At 42.6% G+C, this 25,809-nt stretch overlaps 1 protein-coding gene across 1 annotated transcript; it reads right to left on the bottom strand.

Annotated features, from left to right (window-relative positions):
- Positions 1-280: 280 nt before the first annotated feature.
- Positions 281-25,809, bottom strand: shisa8b (shisa family member 8b). Its single transcript, XM_062378573.1, has 4 exons — positions 25,128-25,809; positions 13,616-13,740; positions 4,550-4,663; positions 281-989 (listed from the first exon to the last, which is right to left on the bottom strand). Exons 1-4 carry the CDS (start codon positions 25,772-25,774, stop codon positions 442-444), a joined length of 1,434 nt encoding a protein of 477 aa, XP_062234557.1. The 5' UTR covers positions 25,775-25,809; the 3' UTR covers positions 281-441.

Raw genomic sequence — 25,809 nt, 5'->3', positions numbered from 1 at the left:
TTGAGCCGATGCAAATACGATTTTTGTTGTTCTGTTATGTTATCCATATTCCTACAAGGCCTGTACAATCACAATGAAACCACACTGTAGAATTGAAACTGGGTGAGAATCTATGAAGGTCCCCAGACCTACTGGAACCTGAGTGGTGTGGAGCAACCTTGGAAGATTTATATAGACTCTATATACTTTATATGATCAATGTACAAGACCCTTGTGAGTCCAATAATCCACTTTACTACCTGAGGTGGTGATTCTACTACACGGTTTCACCCCTTAATCTCACAGTTTCCCCTTTGATTTCCTACATCTGATTTTGACTTCCTGTTCATTATCCCTTACATGCTGGGGCCAACTTTCCCAAACTCTGGCATTTAGCTAACACCAAAGCCTTTTGTTAGTGTGCGTAACATTGCAGAAGGCCGCTCTCTGAGGTGTGGGCACTCAAACGGTCACCTCAGTCGTACTGTGGGTGGAGTAGCTCTTTTGCCTGGTATGGTGGTAATAGGGGGGTTGAGATGGGTGCTGCCCCTGGACATGCTGCGGCAGCCCCTGTTCTGCTCCCCCCGCAGCCCCTCCATACATCCCTCCATAGGGCTGACCGAAGAGCTCCGACATGTTCTCTATGCTCTGCTGCCTCCGGGTGGAGTAGCCATGTCTTCGGGTGGAGCTGTGCATGGAGGACGTTCGCCCCGGGGCAGACGTCTGCCTGTGGACATGGCGGCTAGTCGGCTCCCAGACTTTGAAGGCCGAGCTGGAGAGGAGCTGGTGTGTGGTGGCCTTCGGGAGGTGCGAGTGCTCCAGATGGCTGGAGGGGATGGAGATGGACAGCGGGGCATGGAGGCTGTGGTGTGCTTGCAAGGGCTGATGGATGTAGGACTTCTCTTTGGGTGGAACTGGTACAGGCTGGAAGGCAGGAGGCGCGACCGGTTGGTATTGAGAGAAGTCCATGAGTGGGAAGCTCTTGTAGTAGCTACGAGATGCACTGTCAGCTGTAATGATGAAAAGAGTGAAGACAGTTTGTGAGAAAAAGTAACGTCAAGTATTCATCGTGAAGACATGGGATCATTTTTTCTTGTACAGCTTGCCATTTTCATAGTGTTGGACTCAAAGGAGTTAATTACCTAATTTTGTTTCTAAGTTCATCACAAGATATTAACATGAACACCAACATTAGTTGTAGTATTACCACTAGTTCCCTGTTTAATATAAGACACAGAGAATTTGGTTATTTCAACTTAATTTTTTAGATAATGTTACAACCTGTCTGATCACCGGACCACTCCTCTATTCCCCTGTCATCCATCTGTGCTGCAGTGATGCCATGTTCCCAAATCTCTTAGCAGTACTTAGTGTTATCATGACCTACAAACCATCCAAAGGTGTGAAAATAAGCCTCAACCTGACCTGAGTTTAAATAAAAAAGTATTTTCCTTTCATTAACTCTCTGCTCTGTTTGTGTTCTTTAACAACTAGGCCAATAAAGCTAACCCATGCTATATTGAGCCTCTTTTAAACCTGTTTATCCTTAAGAGTCATTTTCAATTTGTCACAGTCTGATGCACGTCTGAGTCACAAAAGGAAGCCGCCTAAAATGAACTGTCTATGTACCAACACAGGGTTTGTCGTTGTTGGAACACTGATGCCTGAATCACACTTAATCCATTATGCATTTATGTTAGGACCTCCCGGCTCCAAACTGTCACAAATGTCTGCTTCGTTTGCGCCTCAAAGTACATTGAGAAACTTTCTAAAGGGAGGTCATGAAACTAAAAAAAAATGACACACTTGACAAACTCTCCATTTATCGATTAAAGACACACAACCTAGCTTGGCCGTCTGTTATGACAACAGACTCAATATGAAGATGGACAACGAGTCTCTTCTTGCTCCCACTATTTAGTAATGAAGCCAAAATATTGCAAATAAGAACTCTTGGAGAAAAGAAGCACGGGATGGGGGCGATCAAGATGCTTTGGCTTCACTTTTGGGGATCTGTAATGTCGTCCATCTTTAAATACATACATAAATAAATCTTTTGAACATGTGGGTTTGAAGAGGATTAAAGGGGGAAGCTGGTGATATAAGTATTTCTAGTTGGTGAATCGACAAAAGGCGGCAGACAGTGAGGAGGAAGAAGAAACTGAGGAGTGTAATGGAGATGATGGAGGTTAAAGTATGAGTCAGGATGTGGAAAAATAGCAATGAGGTTTTATAAATACACTACCCCTGAGTCCAGAGTGTGCATGTGCAAGTGTGTGTGTGTGTGTGTGTGTGGGGGTGAGTGTGTCTGCCAAATGTGAATGTAACAAAACACTGAGGTCATCGTTGCTAGCTTACAGCTACATGAACGCTAGCCTTCTTTCTCCATGTGCTTTCTAGATTTTTTGTTTTTTACCCAGGAGTTACATTTTATTCAAAAAGGGATTCCTAACACTGACTCAATATCTAAATATCAACTTGAATTAAGACTAAATGTTTGCTGAGGTTGTGCATTGGCCTATAATGTGGTGTAATGGTATTTGATTGACAATATTGGCAGAAAAGGGGATTTTATGTTTTTGAATGACTTTCTAAAAAGGAAAACTGATTCACTAGTTTTAAAGACAAAGAGTCTCCATCTCAAATGTTACCGTCCTGGGAATTAGACTTAACCATCAACTATTTACCTAGCGATTCCACATACTGCAGCTTACCGCCACTACACAGGGTTATCTTAGAATGATTTTAACAGTTGCCAGCATCTTTATGAAATCAAATACCTAATGCTTCAACAATTGCCTCTATTTTTGCAAACTCAATTTGAAAGCTTGACAGGTGTAACAACAGTAACTCAGTAGGACCTACTGAATGTTCAATTACTGTTTTAGTGCCCTCGAGCAAGTGACCGTACCTCTGATGCTAAATCATGTCGATCGGAAGGAGCCTGCAGGCAGATCCCAAGTGTAGAGTATGTAGAGAGAGTCGTTGCCTGAAAAGGACACTCATGCTCCACCAACCTTCCATTGGTAAAAGGTTGAAACAATCTACCCTGACAAGCAGTGATTTGCCTTTGGCTCTCTGGTAGAGGATTATATTGTTCTAATGGGATACCGGCAGTTCTGCACACTATTACACCTGCTACTTCTCAAGGACAAAAACGTGTGTGCGACCTTTGTCGGCACGAAACAGTCTGTAGAGTCACCATGTAGAAACCCAGCAGCCTCCTCTCCAGGCTGTAGTCATTTTTACATCTTACATCATAAGCTGCAAAAATACTACAAATTGTGCAGAACGTAAAGGAAGGTGAGAATTGTTGCATTCAGGATATTTGTTGAAGATTTGCGATTTCTGAAATTGTACATACTGAAAGGTTTACTCTGAATAAAGTAGTGGACTGGCCCGCTGGACACATCAGCTTTGATTTCCTTCTGGACATTTTTAGGGAACTAAATATTGCAAATAATTATAATTATAATATTTTAATTGCAAACAGGAAGTGATTTAAGTTTAACACTCATTAGTGATACATCTACTAATACTACTTTACTCTATATGAAGAAAGTCCATACCAAGGTTCATGCCTTTGGTTACATTGCATGTGTATAACATTGCAATTTAGGGAGCATAGATATGTAGTACATGGGTACTTTGCAATATAACAGACTTTTGTCATGACCAAAATTGGCTGCATATTGACATCCTTCGGTTTTTTTCTTTTAATGCTGTGTAATGCTTTCTCAACTTCCTGCATTGTTCAGAAAGTCCAAGCTATAAACAATACAGATAAACCAATCATGGTTAAGTTTGATCCAGACTGAGACCACCTCTTTTGGTCTGACTTTATTTTGGTCCATTGGTGTGGACCGTGGGACGAAGCACCTTTCACCCCTGTTAGTTTGGTTTGGTCCGGACCAAACAAGGTCGTTGTGAAAGCGCCCTCAGCGTGCATGTTCAACTCCAAAATATTATTATTACTTTAGATATGCAAATAATAGGTTGTATAGAACTAGACAAACAAATCCAAGGTTGGTAAAAATAAATCATTTTTAGTTTTGTGTAATTAAACTTAAAAAATAAGGACCTGGATGGTGTGTTTACTGGTCACAGAGCTTTCATGTTTGTCCCAGTAATTTCTTTCTGCCCCAAAGACTACATTACATGAATCCATGTATTATAGAGCTCTGACCTTGGCAATGACCTGCGCTGCAAAAATTATGCTGTTGCTTTGATAATTAACACAATAAAGGTTTGGCTAATAACTTAGTTTAAAAACAGGCTTGTCTTGTGGCCGTGAGAAGGTGAGGAAAATCTATCTTTCTTATATGAAGAGGCAGTTCCACCACAGTGACAGACAGGAAACACCATGAGCTCCTCTGTAAGATCAACTCTCTGTTTGCCAGGAGGCATAGAGACGCTCATCAGTTGACAGCTCCTGTACCGTCAACCTACTGTACTTTAAAGGTTACTGTGCCAGCTGGAGTCAGCATCATTCTGTACAAGTGTTTGTGTGTGTGTGTGTGTGTGTGTGTGTGTGTGTGTGTGTGTGTGTGTGTGTGTGTGTCTGACTTACCCACAGCTTTGAGCGAGGTGTATTTGTTCAGTCCCACTGTGCTGTGGTTGCGTTGCGGGTGTGGAAGCCCATGTCCAAACGGCCCATAAGCTGAGTTATTCAGATGGTACTGCTCTGGTAGGAGAGAGGCAGAGAGAAAGGTACAGTCAGACAGTGGTAAATCCCGTATACTGAAAAAAAAAAAGAAGTAACAGGTAACATATTATTTTAAAGCAAATAAAATAAATTAACTGTCTATGAAGATTGGACGAGATGACAGCTCCTCAAAAGTGAAGCCAAAGCGTCTCGATTTCCCCCTAGTGGTTGGCTTCAGTATAGGTCATAAATCTTGCCTCCTCAATGTCAGTGGATGGCGCGTGTATCAACGGAAATAACACCTCCCTTTCCCCCTGAGGCCGGTGACTTTGGGTGAGACAGCAGCCCCGACCCTGACGGCCAGCCAGTCGCATGCTAAATGAACTGAGGTTAATGAACAATGGAATAAACTAACTGAGAGAGTGAAGCCCTGGCTATTAGCATTAATGAAGTCCAATGATGGAGCCGGCGCACTTGAGGTCAGCCCGTGGGATGGATGGATACACACGGCGCGCTCACAAATGTTTACACACACACGCACACACACACACACACAAAACCAACAGGCTTTTTGCGCTCATTTGAAAGAGAGAAACAAAATCATTGGTATTTACCTTTTAAAAAAAAGTATCTGTATTAATATCTGCAGCATATAAAATATCTGGTTTTGTGAGTGTGTGTGTGAGTGGGTTGGTCTGTGTGTGTGTGTGTCTGTGTGAGTGTGTGTGTGTGTGTATGTGTATTCACATATCAGTGCCTCTGTGTAAAATGGACATTTCTTTCAACTGAATCAAACAAACTGTATTGATAAACTCACCAATCTGATTTACAATACACAAGTCTGTGTGTGTGACTGTGTGTGTGACTGTGTGTGTGTGTGTGTGTGTGTGTGTGTCACACTCAACTTCTGAATGCTAATCACTACCTGCTCGAAGGAGTCACACACAGTGAGATGGGTCATGTGATTTGGATGAGGAACTCTCAGAGAGCCAGTGCAGGAGAGAGAGAAATACAGATGATGTTCGGGTGACAGAAATTAGAAAATTATGTTGAAGCCAGACGGGTGGGGAAAAGTTAAGAGGTAATCTTAACTGTAATAACATGTACACTTAACAACTCTGAGCCTCTATACCTTAACAACACAGGAAAATCATCCAGTACATAATCCAGTGCTGCTGACCTCTCAGCATGTGCCAAATTAGCGGATGAAATGTCCTTACTTATTACTATCATCTTCATCATCACCACTATCTTCCAAATTTGTTCCCCCTCATGATGCTCTTTAAAGACACCGACATCAGAGCGACATTTTGAAATAGCCATGATATTAATTGGTGGTCACAGTAACCAGTAGAATTGAATGTGCCTCATGCCCCCCCGCAGCAGAGTTCACGGTTACTAGCAGCTCCAGGTGGAAAGTCATGAAAATAGCCTGCTCTCCGCTGTTGAGGATTCCATATATATATATTTTTTAGTTAGTGTATGAAGAGATTTTAGTCAGTAAACTGTTTCCAGATTTGAATCCACCTGAAGGAGGTTGAAAGAACTGGTGCTAAAAAATGGTCCACATTTGTGAATGCTGCTTTGATTGATGTTCAGATGGTCTCTGGTGTTCTGTTAATCATTGAGGAACTAATTATTAATAATAAAGCGGAGCCATACGGACATGAAACACTGTCTGATTAGCAGCTTTTAAAATGAACCAAAAGCAATATCTCTTTTTCTCTCATCATGTGTAATACTAGGTTTTCCGTAAAAATAACAAGCACTGGCTCAAAGCGTGCCCGATGTTTTTTAGACTTCACAGCTTGTCTGAGAACAATGAGTTTTAACAGAGGTTCTAATGATTCAGATGCAGGAAGTTTAGACCAAGATTCAGGAACGCTAGGGGAGTTACAGAAGTTTTTGATATGATGGGATTCCTTTCTCGCTTAAGCTGATTTCAGACATGCACTGAACACTGGACATTTTCACGAAATCTTCTGAATGTCCGACTCAGTTTCTCTGGACATTTTCCAGAACTTTTCCTGTCATCACCCCGTGTAATATATACTGAAAATATCAAAGTGCTCCCATGTGAGAGTGCAGCAGTGAGTGGGTGCATTGATGAAAAAGCAGCCGCACGTATAGAAGACTCAGACCGAGATGTCACCTTGGAGAAACAACGGGATTCGAGCGCTTTTGGCCAACGCTGGCGATGTCTGTGAACCAAAACATAATTTCTGCAGCAAAATCTATGTCCTGCCTCCTGTACACTCTACCCAGACTCTATAGAAACGGATTAGTGGAGCGGAATATAGTGGAGAAAATATTAAATCAGATTTTTGGGTTGAAATGTGTGTAACCCTTACCCTAACCCTAACCCTGTGTCAGAGAACTGACGTCTTCGGGTCTTGATGAAGGACAACGACCCAAAGCTGTAACCCAGCAGCACATAGGAATGGTTGTAAAGGAAAAGATTAATGGAAAAACCAATTTCCATAGAAAACCTTTGGAGAGTGTCTTCCACTGCAAATAGGACTCTTGCAGACTGAAAATAGCTAGAATACTATATTATTATATTATGGATGGACGAGATGACTATAATACTAATATTGCACTATTATCCAAGATTTGCTTTTTTTTCTCTCTTTTTATTTTTATTAAAATATTTTTCTAAAAATATTCGGAATATACCAAATCGGCTCGTTTGCATTTATATCTGGAATTATTTACTTGAGTTCAAGGGGTGGTAATAAACGTGATCAGGAGTGTAAGAGTGGAGAATAAAAGAGAGCAGAGTGCGTATCTGTCACCAATGAGGTCATGTGTGAACGTCTGTGCATCATCATTTCCAGGCGCAGCAGTCAAACAGAACCCTCTCACCCCCACACGAACTTTACAATTCCGGCACTATGCGATCTGCTGAGCTGATCGTACACGCGCCTTGTGTCAGAATCATTAACGTGACATGAGCAGGGCAGCTCAGATTCATACGCAGATCAATAATCAACAGGAACAAGTTTGCCTCACATGACCTGAGGGAAAGAGTTAAGCATGCACAGAAAACACTCAAAAAGCTGACAGCTTGAAGAAAAACAGAGCGACGCGAGAGAAGAAGAGGTAGAGTTTAGTCACGAGGAGTCACTCGTTGCCGGGTCACGCTACTTTCGCACTCGTTTTTTGACAAATGGGTCATCTTTCTTTTTGCTTCAAGCTTTTCTCTCTGCAATGAGCCACGTTTGAGGGACTTTTGGTCCAAATATTTTTGCCTCATGCCTTCAGTTAATGTCAGATGCTCATGTAAATCTCTCCTTGACTTTTTTTGACTTTTTGACATTTGCAGCCTTGAATGTCAGAGCAGCTCACGTCTGTGATATGATGTGTTTCCATATGAAGAAAAAGGGCACTAGTCATCTGTCATTATGATATTACTCTGCTATATCTACCTTTGAGTTCAAAATTATTGAGAAAACATATTTTTAAGAAAAGGGAAGAGGGATTTTGGTACAAAAATAATAAAATATTAGTTTTGGACACATTTAGCATGTTATCAACAAATAATCAACAGTAGAACTATTTTTAGAAAAAGAAATTCTCGCACATGATTTATGGAAATGTCTTGATTAGAGTTTAACATACGAAGAACTCAGCAGATGTGTTCAAAGCCTCAAGATATTTGTATTCTACCAGTTACTCTGCTATAACGCATTAGACACTTCTACAACACCTCCACTCGCTCGCTGAGAATTGTTAGGACTTGCATAAAAATTGAGTGTCTTGAATTAAGCAAGGCTGAGGTTTGGACCACAAGAATTTAACTGTTCATGAGTAAGAGGAAGATTTTGTAGTTTCTTTTTTCAAAAGTGCTAGAATGTAATTTTTAAACTGAATCTCAGCCACAGAGCAAAGGGCCCCAGGCCTTTTACGCATGTGTTCAGTTACTGTGTAGGTGATGAGCATGACTTTTTCCAGAGGCCACTGTCTGCCATCTTGTCAACAATGGAAAAACCAATACTTTCTGGCAGTCTGTAGTGTTCCACTTTGTGCTGTGGCTCAATTTGGGAACATTCGGCATGACACTTTTTTTAATTTGGCAGCTTGAATTCACAAACAAAGCACGAGATTTCCTGAAACACCCTCAGACTGGAGACAGGAGATTCTTCGGGTCAACAGAGGATGACGATCTTGGACAAGGGGGGGGGGGGAAAGCAATGACGTGACCTTCAAATGTCAACCTGAGAGTTTGCTTAAAATAGTTTCATGCGCTAAAAGGAGACATACGTACATAGATTTTAAATGACGTGTGTTCAGGCCAAATTCTCATTCATGGCTTTACCTTTCCTTTCTAAAACTACATGTCATGGTGCGTTCAAGTGATACAATCAGGATTGCATTTTGTTTCATTGGCACAAAGCTGCCTGCTGGACAATGGCTATGTTTTTCTGTCTGTGTGTATTGACCACAAACAGCCAGTGGACATTTTCCTCCTCTGGGGGAAAAGTGGGTGTAATGTGGATAAACACTGGAACAGATTAGCATCAATAAGCATCATCATCAACACGGACGTCTCTGCCAGGCCCGGGCCTTTCACCACTGTCACTTGACGTTAGGAAGCGGACTCACTCATGTCCAACGCCAACATCTACCCATGTTTTGTTTTTTTCGTTCAATCAACAGATTATGCCACATGCCGTTTAATTTTCAACACCCCACCATGTGCTTTGAAAAGGTCTGCACCCCCTACTCCCACCCCCCCCCCCCCCCCCCCCCATGATAGGTACAGCCGGATGATTGTGTCAATCCCCGAGCAGTCGGTGGTTCTCAGGCAGCAGGGGATTTAAATTCCTCGGTGCGCTGTCGACAACCAGACAAGACTTTACATAAGAGTCTGTTTGAGGGCAGCAACAGGAGGAGCGGCAGGAAAGAGTGAGGAGGAGAGAGAGAAGAGGGGATTGAAGGAAACGGTGAAGCAGTGACTTATGAAATGTGGGTATAGTTCTAGCTCATTGACTCTATATAGAGAGAGACGATATGGCAGCTCATCAAATGATCTTGATTGCCCCCTAGTGGCTGGCTGCAGTATATGTTATAAACCGCAACTCCTCCATGTTAGTGTTTGGTGGGACATGGACCAGACCCCAAAAGTCAAGTACATGTTTTATACATTTTTCATTTCAGTTAGTTATCTCACTGATGTATGTAGAAGGGCTCATTTTCCCACTACGTTCAGCTTTAGTTAGTTATTAGATGCACTCAAGATGGGGCGACACTCCATTAATGGATAATTGAGCTTTGTTCCCAGATGATTTCCCATGCTCTTTTTCTCATCCTCTTACTTCAGGCGCTGTGGCCACGAGCAACGTTCTCTCGGCAACTATGAGACAAAATGATAAGGCTGCTGCTGCCAGTGAGGCTCAGTTGCCCTACAAATGAACAGACTAATGTTTGCTCCAGCTAGTAAACCTGTTGCCCCCCTTTCAGGTGCCTGTGATCATTGAAACACTCTGGATCGAGGCGTCCATCATGTACAGTGCGTCCCGTCAAGTGTGTGAGTTTTTCGACACGAGATAGATAGACGCTGCAGGCGGCCTCTCGCATCAAACGCTCCTCTCCCTTCCTCGTACACACACCTCCTCCCGTGCACGCTCACATGCTCCCATGCAGGCGCACAGCAACGCATACTAATTCACACACATGCACACCCGCATGCTGTTTGTGTTACATTGTTCCTGCTTCGGTTGATCGGTGGACTGGGTTGTAATTCGTTGTTTTTAGTGAACCTTGTCCACTGTTGTACTTTTGCTATAAATCTTTTTATCCAATTGTTATTGAGGTTTTATTGACATTTTACATATTTTACTGTTTTATTGTAAACTTGCTTGTTATTACTTATGTGACTTTTTATCCTTTTACCTCTCTTGCTAGTGTAGATCATTATTGCTTGTCATGACTTTTTTTCTGTTTCATTTTCATGTGTCTCTCTGCCCGTGTGAATGTAACCTCAGGGCATTGCTATACAAGAGCTTATTCCTCAGTCAATTTCCCTGAATGAACCATATTATATGACAACAATCCTTATCCTAACCCCGTCACACCTATGAGTGGCACATACTGTGGCTTGTAGAAAAGTGTGTCATCCAGACTGGGGATGCATAGAAAATGTATGTAAAACAAGCACATGCTGCTTGTAGGGTTTCAGCCTGCCTACATTAACATAATAATTAAATAGTGCGTGTGTGTGTGTTGCACCAGTATTGCACGTGCAACAAGCATGTGTTCTACTTACAGATGAAGATCCCCCTGTTCACTCTCTCTCACTCTGTCCTCTCCACTATCTAAAAATGCTCTGTACTTCTGCACTGAGACTCTTTTTTGGAGTTTTCAGTATATTTCTCACCTGCTGCTCTCACCAACCTGGTGTTTTTCAGATTTTAATCAAATCAAAATTAATTCAGATTTTTTATAGGGGTTCTTTCCCCTCTCTTTATTGAAGAGTTTGGTCTTTCCTTTCGAGAGCAGGACTTTCTCGTTTTCCTGTTCAGATATTGTAACGCTCTCACCCAAAACCCTGTGCTTGCACTCAGTTATAATCTGCTTTTGCTTAGATTAGCTCTGCTTGTGCTCAAATTGTTTGTTTACACTCATTTACACTTATTGTCTGCCCTCTGACTTTCGGTAGAATATCCACCTGTTTGGTACCCTTAGAGAAGTAAAGCTACTGCGCCCCCACAGAGAGGGTCAACATTGCATCTGGCATTCTATTGGTTGTGGTATTTTTCGAAGACTTCTTAAAATAACAAGCGCAGAAGAAACTAGAGAGAAGTGAAGAAAATCTGAAAATAAAATACGATTGGGTTGGAAACATATTTGTCACAATGGCAGTGAGAACGACAGAAAAGTATTCTCCCAGGTTTCAGGTCACGAGACACTGATGCAACACCTCTCGCTGTGAAATTTGATTTTAGAAATAACACAGCAACGCAAGCTCGATATATTAATCCCTGACACCTGCCCACAGGGCTCAGGCGATTATAGACGAAAGACGACTTGGAACAAACCCACGGCCTGAGCGGCAGCGTAGTAACGTAGAGGCTGGGAAGCAGGACTGTGAGTGAAAGCTCGGGTGGTTGATCCTCTCGCTGAAACCTCTGAGCAGAGAAATGAAAGGAGGCTCTCTCGGCTCCGTTGTCTCTATGAAGGATGTAACTTTGAATGAGTAAGAGGGTGAGATAAAGTGTGTGTGTGTGTATGGGGGGGGGGTTCTTTCTGTCTTGTACTCAATGTTTGTTGTGTGTGTTTTTTTTATTTCAAGTGTGGTGCACCTGAACTGAGAAGAGCAAGAAAGCTGGGGATTATTAGTGTCTGTTTGGCTTTACGTGCAAACCTCAGTGTAAATACACTTGTGTTATTTGTTTGGAAACTTGAATAATGACATATTTTAGAGGGATGAACAAACTGTTTCCTGTTTTTCACCTTCTTTCTTAAATAATTTTTATTTTACCATTAACATTATCCTTAAGTCATCTGAGCTCTGAGAACGTTACTTCTGCCTCGGTGGATTTGTCTTTTTGATATTTTTACATGAAGGAGGTTGTGTTTCCATTGCTGTTTGTCTGTTTGTCTGTCTGTTAGCAGGATTACACAAATGCTACTGAAACAATGTTTTTTGGATAAACTTGGTGGATGGGTGATGTATGGGCCAATTAGAAGAACCAGTTAACTTCTGGAATGATTTAGTCCAGTAATTAAATTATCTCTTTCTTTAACTTTGTGAGATAAGGCATTTTTCAACATTTCTGTGAATTCTTTGAAGAAATAAATGAAAAGTCGAAGAATTTATGAAATATGTGCAGATCTGGAAAATGGCCTTGATTTTGAGATTCAAAATTAGTGTTTTTATTCAGGGGGTTTCTATTCAGTAACTGTAAGGTAACAAATGTTCATTCAACAACATCAGTCATGATATTTTATCTGCGTTTAATTTGAGCCTTCTGCAGAAAATGTCAGTGTACATGGTATATCTATCTGATGCAATACATATGTGCAATTGGTGATAAATTGGCCGATCAGCCTCGGTGGACGTTTGCACTCTCCCAGTGCTCTGCTGAAAAAGAGATGCAGTTTTTTGAAAGTGAGAGCTCATGAAAAAAGCTTTAGGTTATTCAGATTTTTTCCAAGAAATCACCGACATGCACATCAAAAAAAACCTAGGGACACCTATTTTTAAATGTTCTCACTATTAAATGTATTATTATTGTATTGTGTTCGTCCTGTATAGTAACCACACGTCCCTGCACTAGATAAGCAGGTTTACACTATCGGATAAATAACAGAACTCCTCGCGTCTGTCATGAAAGTCAGAGTGTAATTTATCACATGTGCGACCCTGCATGTGTTAGTGCTCATTATGCAAATAGAAACTATGAAAAAAAAGAAGAAGATGCAAACTGGGCTGAAAACCAAATGCTGCATGGAAGCTGTTTGTTGAGCTGCTCTGCTCTGTGCTTGTGTTTTATGTTTTTGTACAGACTGGGTTCATTTGCATGGAATAATGAGGCTCACTGACTCTCTCTCCACATGAAGATGTGTCGTAGAACAGGTTATTTATAGTATGCTATTCTGACTTTACCTGTACCTGTGTGTGAACGTGTGTGTGGTCCAGGTATTCCTCATATTGTGGGGACCTAAATCTATTTACACAACTATTGTGTAAATAGATCTATTCACATTGTGGGTCCTTATGGGGAAAAACAAGTCCCCATAACATCACATTCATATATTATAACATATCATTTAGAGTTAAGGTGAAGACATGTTTAAAATTAAGTTTAGGTTTAGGTCAAGGTTAGATTTATGGTTTGGCAAGTAGTAGCTATGGTTAGAGTGGTTAGAGTGCAGTCTCCAGGAAATCTTCAATGTCAAAGTCTAATGTCCTCTGAAGTCATGGAGACAAGGCCGTGTGCATGTGTGTCTTTGTGTCTTTGTGTCTTTGTGTCTTTCAGTACTCACCACTCCTGCTGCGCAGCATCCTGGCTGAGACCCCATTGGCTCTGCCTCCATTGGGTGAGCTGGCCGTGTCGTTTTCCACCGAGCTCACTTCGCCCCCATGATGCTTCAGCAGGTCGGTCAGTGTTCTGGATACGTACACGTACACACACACACACACATACACACACACACAAACGCACACACACAGAGGCTTTAAATTGCTGAGTTGATTTCTATTCATAAACCAGTTTAAGGATACTCAAACAACAGGTTGACAACAGGTGTTTAACTGTAGGTTGAGTGTTCTGCAAAAAAATGTTTTTACAGTTTCTTATTATATTATCATATGTTCAAATTGCTAAATACAAAGACCAACTGTCCTCATTAATCCAGTCAGAGAAATGAGAGTTACAACTCTAGGATGTGATGATTATAAAACCGAAACTCAAATACAAACTGAAAGAGAAAAATGTAAAAGTGAATAAACAGTGATGAGATAAATTGTTAATGTTAGAGTAGCTGCACAGACTGATTCTAAAACTCTATCAGTCAGTGAGTAAGTGAGACAAACACCATCTGTTACTCTCACAGATGTGTGTTGTGCATCCCCTGAGAGGGTTCTCCCCAACAGCTGGACGCCCTACACACACACACACACACACACACACACACACACACACAGGCGATTTATTTACATGACATCCTCTCTTCCCACGGGAGAGTGTGTTCACCATGTGCGGGGGTGTGTGAATGTGTGTACTTTTATTTTTTCCGTGATGCTGTCTACCTGTGTGTTGATGTGTGGTTACATGTCAAATGTCAAAAGAGGTGGTTCTGTGTAATTTTACATCTGCCGCATGCGTTTTCTGTGTGTGTATGTGTGTGTGTTTTGTGTTGACGGAGGTATCATCAGATGTATCCAGACCAAACAAACTTCAATAATATTTGTTTGTGTAAACATTTTTTTACAGCTGCACAGCCTGTTTTTTCCGAGGCTTTAATTATTAATCTATCAATCAATCCTCAATGTTGAAATTACTGCTGCATTACCCCAACCAGACAGCTTGGTGTAACCGTTGCATCTACTCCATCATCAAATAAGCAACATCTGTTGAATCCTATACACACTGTGCTAGTGAGCTGAAATGGGACGTTGATGATAAACGGGTATATATATTGATCTATGACCAAGCTTAAGAGCTGATTGGTAAAAGTTAAAAAGCTGTAGGTCAACAAAAATTTGATCTGAAACACACATTTTCCAAGATATATCCACAAATAACAGAGAGACAATCTGAAGCTTATATCGATCATGAATGTGTTCCCCATCATAGGATATCATGTGATCAATAACAAGAAGTCACAAAGATTTCATACATACATTTAAAGTATCTCCGCGTTCATCAGACATAACCTAAAGATTATGTAGCTCAAAAACACTTGCAGTGGGATAAATTGACTATATGCATATAGAACTTTTTCAGTCTTATCAACCGCACACCTGTGTCATTTATTTATTTATATAAAGCCACACCTGCCCAAGTCCAAAACACATATTTGAGAGGGAGCATGTCTACTCAGCAATCACACAGAATTATAGATTATAGAACGGAAATGTGTATTCGAGAGCGAGCATTGAACTTTAAATCTACAAGTGTAGAAAAAATATCAAAGAGAAGAGGGCAAAGGATCAGATAGAGGCCTTGGACTGGAGTGTTCAAGGTGACCAATGGAACTAGGGGAGCTTCAGCAGCTGACTCCGCCTCCACAGTCTCAAAATTAAATCCAACAAACAGGCAAGGGGAGGGCGAGTTTGCGTAACCACTGCTGTGCACACCGAGTATACTGTAAGTAGTTTGCCGCTCATGAATTTTGAGACTTAATTAACAACATACACACGATTCATATACGCTGTTGGCACAGCCATCAAGGGCAATTGTGGGGTTCGATGGATCGCCTGCACAGGGGAATGCAGAATAAAAGAGCCAGAGATCCAAGCACCGATTGGTTATTGAACAAGCTGCTTTACCTTTCAGACCCACAGCTGCTATCCTACTGCAGTTTCATGATAACGTCATAAAGACATCATGGTTTGATCAAACACTCAGCATTGCCTCATTAGGATCTGTGTCACCCCTCTGATTTTTTTCCTTATATATATTATTTCCCCCCCCACTCTATTAAATGGCCAACGTCCAATAAAAAGTGGATCATGACCACATGTATTTTGCTCAGTGAATGGTTTAGGTGCTGAGTTACACTCAGCTGGATGTGACTGGAGGCTTTTTGGCTGCACAACATATGGACACGATTTCCTCCAATATGGTCATGATTCGACTCAGGGCTTGATGTGTGTGGACGCAAGAAATGCAAAGTACTGACAGCACACTACACACACACACACACACACACATACGCACACACACACGCATATGCAGGCACACTCATCACTCTGAATAAACACTTCCTCTATACCCCTGCATTTGCTGAATTTACACTGTTGATGGTATTCACTCCCTTGATCAATAATTCAAACACTAGTGCCTCTGTTCTGCTAATGAAGCTCATACGTTTAGCCCCCACCACCACACACACATACTACCACACACACACTACCACACACACACACACACACACGCACACACACACACACTTGCATCTGGCTGAGGAGCCATGATATGACTGACCCGACAGAACAACAGCCAGGGGCAACTTGTTCACAAGTAACCTGCCAAACAGAAAAGTGAATCCCTCTGGCCACTTCTCTCATCATCTCCATGAGTAGGTGTGATGATGTGTTTGAATCACAGGGTCACAAATGCCACAAAGTGGACCTGACATTATGTTTCGGTGCCAGATTCAGTAAAGCTCCTTGTTTAATCAGCAACAAGTATCTCGTGTTGATAAATGCGCCACGGTCGTTTTTACACGTATGACATTCTTATTTGACTTCCAGGAGTCACCTGAGTCACCGGAAAAAAGCAATTCACCCTAAAACATCACAACTCTGTATTGGTTTGTTTCTGATCCTAGTTTAGAGACGTTGAAAGGCATCCTAGGAAATAAAGGAAATCCCTAAATGACGTGTAAAAGTAGGGTAAACACCTCAAAGATATATTACAACAAAAGAATAACGCCCTCTCATATTTAATGAGGTTTTGCTGTGTTGGAATTTCCATGCAAAACCCTGAAACTGTTTAAATTACGTTTCTGAGTTACCGTCTATTTGTGGGACCTGATTTTGTAACAGAAAATCGTATTCATTCATTCAAATCAATTCAGATCTTTAATCATCTTATTGTGACTCCGTTTATACACACTGTGGGTGGCGTGTGTCTGTGTGAAATTGCGTGTTAGATCATGACGTCATGTTTCTCCTCTAAATATTCCCACCACACAACAAAACGCCTCCTTATCTGTCTCCGTCCTCTGCACAGATTTAAATCACTTTCTCTTGTCTTCCTCATCCCTCGGTTTTCCATTCTTCTCAGTCCTTCTCTCTCTCTGCCCCCTCCTCACCTAAACGCAGCCCTAAATCTGTCTCTTTCTCCTCAAACCATACTGTCTTCCTCTTCCTCTCCTCCAGCTTCTCTCTATCCTCCCCGCTCCTCATCCCCTCTCTGACTCATTGCTGCGCGGCGCCTCGGGCCTCCTCTTGGCGCGCCGCTTAAACAACTTGCTGATTTGGACTTTTAATCTGCAACAAAAACTGCACCTGTCTGCGGGCTATGTCGTGTTTGTGGAGCGTTGGCTGAGTCTCACAGGGGGGGGGGGATCTGCGGATGTCTTTGAAAGAGTGAAGATGGCCGTGCAGCTGGTTAAAAGATTAAGACTCACAGGGTCCTGTGGACTGATAGAAAGACCATTGGCTTATACAGGGGGGTTCAGTCAGATGTAAACCAAACTAACCAATTACATTTTTTTAACAAAGAAGTTGCATCACCTTAGAAGTGATTTTGAAGATGTGCCTTGCCTCTGTATCTTGCCATCGAATTAGTTTAAACATAAAACATGGCTCTACCCACAATGCTTACTGTATTCTGTATAGATCATATTGAGAAATCACAATTTGCCTAATAAAAACCTTCAACAAGAGTGAGGAAAAACTACCCCCCCCCCCACACACACACACACACCCACACTTACACAAAAGAGGAGAGAGTCACATGTGAGGGATCCTTCTCCCAGGATGGACAGATGTGCAATAGAATAACAAAATAAAAAAATATTTCCAACATTCATGAGAAAGGACAGTGTCTAACATACATGGAGAGATGTGTGAGTGTTTAAAGATGTGTGATGGAGAAAGTGCTGCATGCAGAAGCACTGTATGAATGTGTGTCAATCGCTGAATGGGAAAACTGAGTTGTCATGAAGACTAGAAAAGCTCTACATAAACACAGACCATTTACAAAATTCAGACACAAAGGTCCCATCGGTCCAACAGTTGCCAGATTTTGAAATCACAACCGTATGTTATGTAAATTGCATCGTTAGATTAACATCACTTTTAAGTACTTCAGGAGTTTGTGGTAAATAAAGTTGTAAAGTTGTTTCTGTAACACTTTTTTTATCTCATTTGCTGAAATCAACTTGAAAGTTGGAGAAAGTAGTTCATGGGAGTCGGCCACATTTTTACATCAAAGTGTAGCCTGCATGTAATATCTTTTTCTAGAATGACCAACCCTGGCTTTAAGGAATTAACACAAATTCGAAAAGTTCTCCAACTGTCAGACCAAATGGAGATATCTGCCCAAACAGCGACACATCCCTGTATAACATTTCTCCAACCCACGCTATGAGCCGGCCCACTTCCACTGGCCGTTGTTGCCCCGAATCAACTTCCTCAGGCTGTGTCCACTCGGAGACTAAGTTCCCTTAAAAAAAAAAATGGAAGCTTTTGTTTTCGTCTGTTAAATTGGGCTGCGATGCTCAATGATTCCTGCTGGATGTGACAGAATACAAAACAACGGAGACCTTATGGGATGTGCAGTCCGTGCATACATAACCTACCTTCAGGTTATGTCTCTTCTGGCTCTGTGCTACGTGTTACGTAACGGCGATGTGACCATGCTCCCACGCCACATTACATCAGATTGAGATGAGACTCTGCTAATGTCCTATAACAATCAATCCCTCAGATTCTTCAGAACAGGTTGCACTCTCGGTGAGGAGTTACAAACAGGATTTCAGTTTTCGAGTCGCCTGCACAGATACTGTATGTGTGTGTGTTATTGTTGTGCTGTTCACAGGAGTGTTTGTGGGTTTACGCTACAGAGGCCAACATGTGCCGTTTCCCTCAGGCACAGCGGTCGCCATATGTCACTGTCTTTTTTCCATCCACATTGAAAATATAAGTAATGTGGTTCTATAACGATTAGCTATTAGGACTCCTACCTCCTGTAGGTTTGTGGGTTATTATTCAACTATTAAGAAGTGTTTGAATTGTTGTGTTTTTGGTGCTAACGAGCTTGTTGTTTTCCTTTCAGTCCCAGAGGCTTGCGAGTCCTTTATTTACCTTGAAAATGGAAGTGATGCAGTCCATTGCTTAAAGTTTTCAAGCAGCTTAAATAGTTTTCTCAATTGGTTTAAGCTGGTTTTCAGGCCCAATTTAAGCTGAAGACAGATGGCCCATTAGAAGTTTGGAAAAAGGATTAAAAGGAGCTACTGGGGCCCACTCACTGGGAGTCTGCTGGTCTTATGCATTTCACTTTTGGCTGATATGGGCTTGACTCTCTTGCGAAAGAAAAAACTTCATCTCGAAAAAACAAACTATTTTCAGCTGCCTTCAAATGTCAAATGTCCGCTTCCAGGTATGAAAGATAAAAAGAGATGTCAATCTTTCAACTTTTCCGATGTCAACCGTTTGATCTTTACGCTGATGAACAGAGCGTGTACAAAGAAAAAAACACAAAAACAACACACAGCCAAATCCCAGAGTCAGTGGGTGCTGACCCACATTTGAGTGGGCGAGGGCCCGGCGCCGCCCGGCACCACCGAGGTGGAGAGAGGAAGGTGGAGCAGCTGGAGGGAGACAACTGTCACATCTGACGCAGCATATCTGTCAACTTATATGTCCTTTCACTTTGAGAGTATCTGAGGCAAGTGGGGATGCAGGGACATACATGTGTGGGCTCTTTAGCACATTCACTTGTAAGCAAACACGCATTCAGCAAGGCTCTCCCTCTCTCTCTCTCTTACACACACACAGACACACACACACACACACACACACACACACTGGTCCCAGGTTAGAGGTGATGGGCAGTGACAGCTCGACCCTGGAGGTAATCAGGAGGCAGGGGCAGACGGAGGGGAGCTGGGAAAGTTGAACTTTGAGGGAAATTCTGTTTTTGTCAGCTTCTTAGTGGAGACGCATTTTCTCACATGGCAGGTTGTTATGGCTCACACTGGTACACTGACTTGCTAGGTGTCCGAGGTGTCTTTTTTTCTTCTTCTCTCTGAAGACAAGAGGAAGCCACAGCAAAACTAGAGACAACCGAGTGGGGGAGCTCATCGGAGAAAAACAGGGTTGTGCGATATGGTGGGTGGATCATCTGGCATGTTGAAGTAGACATACAATTTGTATTAACATATAGACTGTTTATAAAAACTTCTTATCATACCGAGTGTTCTTTTTCCATTAAAGGTTTCAATTTGTTATTTGATGCTATAAAATGGGGGTTCAACATGATGATTGACAGCTGGGACTGAGCGTGAACTCTGATTCCAAATGAACAAGATGGCAGCGTTCGCATTCCAGGATATTTTGGCTTCATTTCTGTAAAGTGGGAGAAGGTGGAGATGCGTCGTCCACCTTTACAGTCATTTCTCTTGAGTACAACACAACTTTACTCCTCACGCACTGTACGCACTATACTGTTCTACACACCTGCTTATCCGCCTCCAGTTAGTGTTCAACATCCAGAAAAAATCTCATTAACCCTAACCCCTGCTGTTTCTCCTCCCTCTGAGAACAATCTTATTCACCGTGTTAATTGTAATTTGCAGAATGAAAGCGCAGGCTGCCGTAATGGAGGAAGCCTCTAATAATGTCTCGTGAACTTGTATATCTGCAGGCCTGGGAGCTGATTAAAAACTGAGAAACTATTTATCAGAGACTTAATCACTTTTTTAACAAGTCATTAACTCTGTGCTCATAAATGAACGTCATTATAAAGGGGGTTTCGAATAAGTCGTCCAGATAGTTTAAAGAGCTGTCAAGACAAAGTGAGTTTTAATAAACTAGTTCAGTGTCCGCTCTAAACCTGTCTGCTTGGAACGGGCTGTTCTCCTGTCCTGCGTTGATGCTCTGGAGTGACGTCAATGTTTTCCATAAAATGAAACCTAATATATTATTTTACTGTTCACGTGTGTGTTAAATATAAGTTTGAATGATTGACTTCCTGTATTGCATGTCGGCGGATTCAGAGGTCTGTTAAACAAGCCAATCTTCAGACCCAAGATTACAACTTTTCAAAATAAAAGCTGTCTATTGAGTTTGATATAAAGAATAGCAGCAACACTCAGAGTTGTTTTGATTTATAACTTTTTGTTGATTAATAAAGCCTGATTAAGGGAGTAAAATAAATAAAGTGGGGGGAGGAAGTATCCAGTGCAAATGTAGGTTTTGACAGCTCAACAACATTGCACCAGTTGCTCGAAAAGCCCCAAACTGTCCTGAAAAATCAGATCAGCCGACCAAAAATGTCCTTGAAATATTGACCATGACACCATCCTGCAGACAAGTGACAAGTGTTTGGCAAGTGGCAGTTATGGTAAAGGGCAGACACAGTCAATGTAATTCTGTGTGCGTGTTTGAGGTTGAAATGGAAAAGTGACAGTCAATATATGTATTCCCCACCCAGTATTGAGTATTGCTTATCTGTCTGCCTTAAATCAGGGCAGAGCAGTCAAACCCTCTAAATGACAGTGCCCTTCATTACATAACATGAGCGCTGCACAGCCCAAACACACACTCACACACACTCACACACACACACACACACACACAAACACACACGCACACACTCTGGAGACAGACAACATGCAAACACAATCAAACCTATAGACCCATCTGCATGTAGGGTTGATGCCATGCGGAAACCTCGTATCTCCAGAAAGTAGAAAAAAGTTCTTGGTGCCAGCTTAAAGTTGATCAATTTGATTTGATTTGTGTCTGATCAGATTTCATTAACAATTCAAAGATCATCAATTTGATTTAATATCTGACTATTTTTGTATGTGTTGGTCTATAACCTCCACCAAGAAAGAGGGATGGGGCATGACCCAATGATCAGGGGGGGTCAAGGATTTTTTTTTTTACTTTCTTCAACTTTGTGTGATTGGCCGTTTCATGGACAGAACGTTCATGGATCTGAATGAAAACATCTGACATATTTAGGGGACTGATATTTGTAAAAGGGTGAAACTGGTGCAAATCCAAATATAAAAGGGCTGATGGGGTAGATGCTGAACTCCAAAAACAGCCCCTCATAGATGCTGATTGCAATAATTGTAATTTAAGTCATTTGGATAAAGCGTCAGCTAAATGACATCTGATGTAATGTAATAAAAACCGGATGTATAGTGAATTTAAAGGTTCAGATGGGAACAGTTTTGGTGGAGGTGGGTACACTACTCAGTGACGCTCTGGGTGAAGATACAAGCTTTCCTCCTTGACAGAAGCTGGACTGCCAGGGCACACAAATTGCCCAAACACACACTCGCATGGATGGATGCACTGCGTACAGACACACACAAGCATGGTGTGTTTGAACCATGTGACCTCTGCTCCCAACACATTGGTCCTCGCCCCCCCCCCCCCCAGCTCAAGTTAGCTGGACATTGCGCCTCCTGGCTATCCTGACCTCTCACTGTGGTGATCTGAGGCGTGCTCACGCGACCTTAAGAACACTACTATCATTCTTATTGTTAATTGAACTATAAATCACTGCAAGTGGGTACCTTTGTGTATTTGTGAGTGCGTTTGTGTGTGTGTGTGTATAAATAGTGAAGGTCATTGGTGTTTTTTTACTCTCTCTGTGTAAAGCCAGCCCCTCTCCAGCTGGGGCCTTTCATTAGACGTGACACGTATGACCTAAGGCGGCGCTCTCCATTTCTTTTTGTTGGCTAAAGATTAGTGCAGCATGCAAAAACACTGAACCTGGTGTGGTTGGCAGACACGGAGATGGAGGTGCGTGTGTGTGTGTGTGTGTGTGTGTGTGTGTGTGTGTGTGTGTTTGTGCAAGTGGGAGAACGGTAATCTGAGAGAGGGATCCTTCTAGATTTTAAGTTTCAAAGCTGATTTGGGAAAACTGGTGGGATTTCAGAGTGTTAATCACCCCCTGCTTACAGGATGTTGAGGAGGAAAAAGTGAGCGGGGAGGAAAGAAAGAAAGAAATGGTCCCTGCAAGAGATTGATATGTGCAGTGGCACGAGAGCAAAGTGCAAATGTTGCCTTATGCACTTTGCCACTTTAACGTCCAACTCCGGAGCGGGTGAGTGTCTGCACACATTTGTGTATTTCACCTCGTGAAGCGCAGTACATGAGGTCTTAGTTGCACGTACACTTTTGGACCAGGGATTTAAGTCGGCAGGCTAATAACTCGACGGGCGTGCAGGCAGAGCAGTCCAGAAACGGTAAAGCTATAATCGTGGTGAAATTTCTTTAATCTCACGGAGGGGCGGTAATCTTGTCGAGATGGGCTCACAGAGGGAGGGTGTTTATACTGAGGGAGTGTTTCTATTTCAGTGAGGTGCTATACCCTGCAGGAAATATTAATCCTGGCCGTGTGTTATCCACCGAAATATGGTTTGCCGCTCAGGTTAATGGGGAGACGCCCAAGCTGAGCTGCTGGTCAAAGGAGAGGGTTGACGTGTGTGTGTGTGTGAGTGCGTGTGAGTGCGTGTGAGTGCGTGTGAGTGTTTGTCCATTGTACCTTCTTATTTAAAATACAAAAGAAACGTAAAAGAAAAGTTTAAGCAAAAGGAGGAGAGAATGTGGTGGGTCACTTACAGAAAGGATGAGAGGGAGTGAGAGGTAAGAGCTGGGAGATAAAGCACAGCTTGTGATAAAACGGTGGGGTTGACTAATGATGTGAGTAGTTGACACAGGCCCCTTGTTTCTGCTCTTTGGGCCCCATAGGAAGGGAAGAGGGGATGAGAGGAAAGAGGATGGAGAGAAGGAAAGTAGAAGGAAGGGACGCCTGGGGAGACATGGAGGGAGAGGAATTTGAGGAGCAGGTTTGTGACAAAGGAACTCTGCAAGCGACAAAACGTAGCTCCGTGGAAGGAAACAAGATCAGAAACAAGAAGCTCGGTGACATAAGAGGAGTGAGATCGAGATAGAGCAGATAAGGAGGAGAGGCAGCGAGCGAGGGTTAGATCGCTTGGGATGAAAGCGGGGAGATTGGAGCCCATGCTGTGCCCTGTTTGCTGTAATGATTTCCTGAGGCGAACAGATTGAACCCTGGGCCACATATTGGACACATATCTGGAGAGCGTGAGATGTCTTCTCTACTCGATGTTGTGCGTTCATGAAAGTGGGAAATAATTTGTTTTCTTGTCGAATGGAGACAAAATTGGTTGGGAGCCCGGCTCATTAATAATTTGGAGTTCAGACCAAAAGTGTTAGAAGTCAAGTAATTCTTAAGTTCTCTAGCCATTTACTCCAAATCTTCTGCAGCAAAGAATTTAATAGATATTCATTTTTTTCCACATTTTTTTGGTTTATTTCAAATAAAGGTCATGCTTACAGGCTAAGCAAATGGTACACAAAGAGTGGAATACAATATTATATGAAAAAGAAAAAGAAAAAGAAAGGGGAGAAACAAAGAAACAAGCAACAAAAGAAAAGAAACAAAGTAAAAAAAAAAATGCAAAATTAGAAACATGTTAAAGAAATAATAAGCAAAAACAAAATAATGGCTTGATGTGTAAATGGATGTGCACACATGAGCTGTATAGGTTCAGCCCCATTCACACATTTGCACACTCGCAGCATCTTGAAATATGATTTGAAGTTTAAAAGCATTTTTGTCAACCATTTCTCTCACTTCAGATTCTCTTTCAAATCAGTTTGGAATGACCTGGTCCAACCCCGATCATGTTGGAAAAGTATTGCGCGCGTGCAAGCAAACACACACATATGCACACACACATGTTAGTAGGTGGACAAATCCACATTCACAAGCTGGATGTTGTTAATTCCAAGCTGCCAGGGTATGTGTTCACATGCAGTTACACAAAACGACACCTTGAGATTCGTTGGTGTCTTTTCCTCGAATTTCCAACTTCACAACATCCCGTCAAACACACATGCATGCAAATACACACAAGTACGTGCAACCACAAAAACACACAGATCTAAATGCATCCATGACACACACTCACACAAACTTTTGTCCACTTCGTTGCTTATATCTACACTGTGTTAGAAACACCCGCAACATACTGACTGCCTCATTACACAAACACACACACACACAGACCTAGACACACACTCACATCCGTCCTCCAAACTGCTCCTCACCTGGAGTTGAGGTCAGCATGCTGTGCCCCTGCTCCGCCTCCTCCTCCGCTTACTCCGCGGCTCTTCTCCAGGCCCAGTTTGGTGAAGATGCCCACCAGCACCATGATGGCCACCACTCCACAGATGATGTAGACAATGAGGTGCGTGCGGTCCCGGTCCTGGTCCTCCTGGCCCTCGGTGATGGTGGCCACGGGCTTACCGGTGTTGGCCCAGATGGGCGTGTCGTAGTTGGAGCAGATCCTCTGGTCCAGCCGCTGCTGGCGGAACTGGCAGCAGAACCGGTAGAAGCAGGTCCCGCAGCAGTAAAGAAAGACGCCGGCGTTGCAGTTGAACGGCGGGTCCCACTGGCCCATCACGTCGTAGTAGCCCATGCAACGGGTCCCACTGGCCGGAAGGACATCCTCGTCATCGGCGTCTCCACCACTTGCGGGAGTGGACAGTCCCGTCTCTAGAGGGGTGTTTTGAGTTGCCTCCACATAGCCAGGAGTGGTCTGGTTGGCCACGTTGGTCGGGGCGATGAACGGGTCTCCCTTGGTTATTGTCATCGTGGTGGCGGATGGGTCCTGGGTGAGGGCAGGCTGTGTTATAATGGGGGAGAAGAAGAAGAAGAGGAAAAGGTGGAAGCAAGAAGGGTTGGTGGCCTCCATGTTGCTGGGAAATCCCTTCTGTCCGGTGTCCCACG

Source organism: Platichthys flesus, chromosome 20, assembly GCF_949316205.1.
Source record: "Platichthys flesus chromosome 20, fPlaFle2.1, whole genome shotgun sequence".
NCBI classification, from domain to species: Eukaryota; Metazoa; Chordata; class Actinopteri; order Pleuronectiformes; family Pleuronectidae; genus Platichthys; species Platichthys flesus.
The sequence above is the reverse complement of the archived record's forward strand: the minus strand, read 5'-3'. Positions and strand labels throughout refer to the sequence as shown.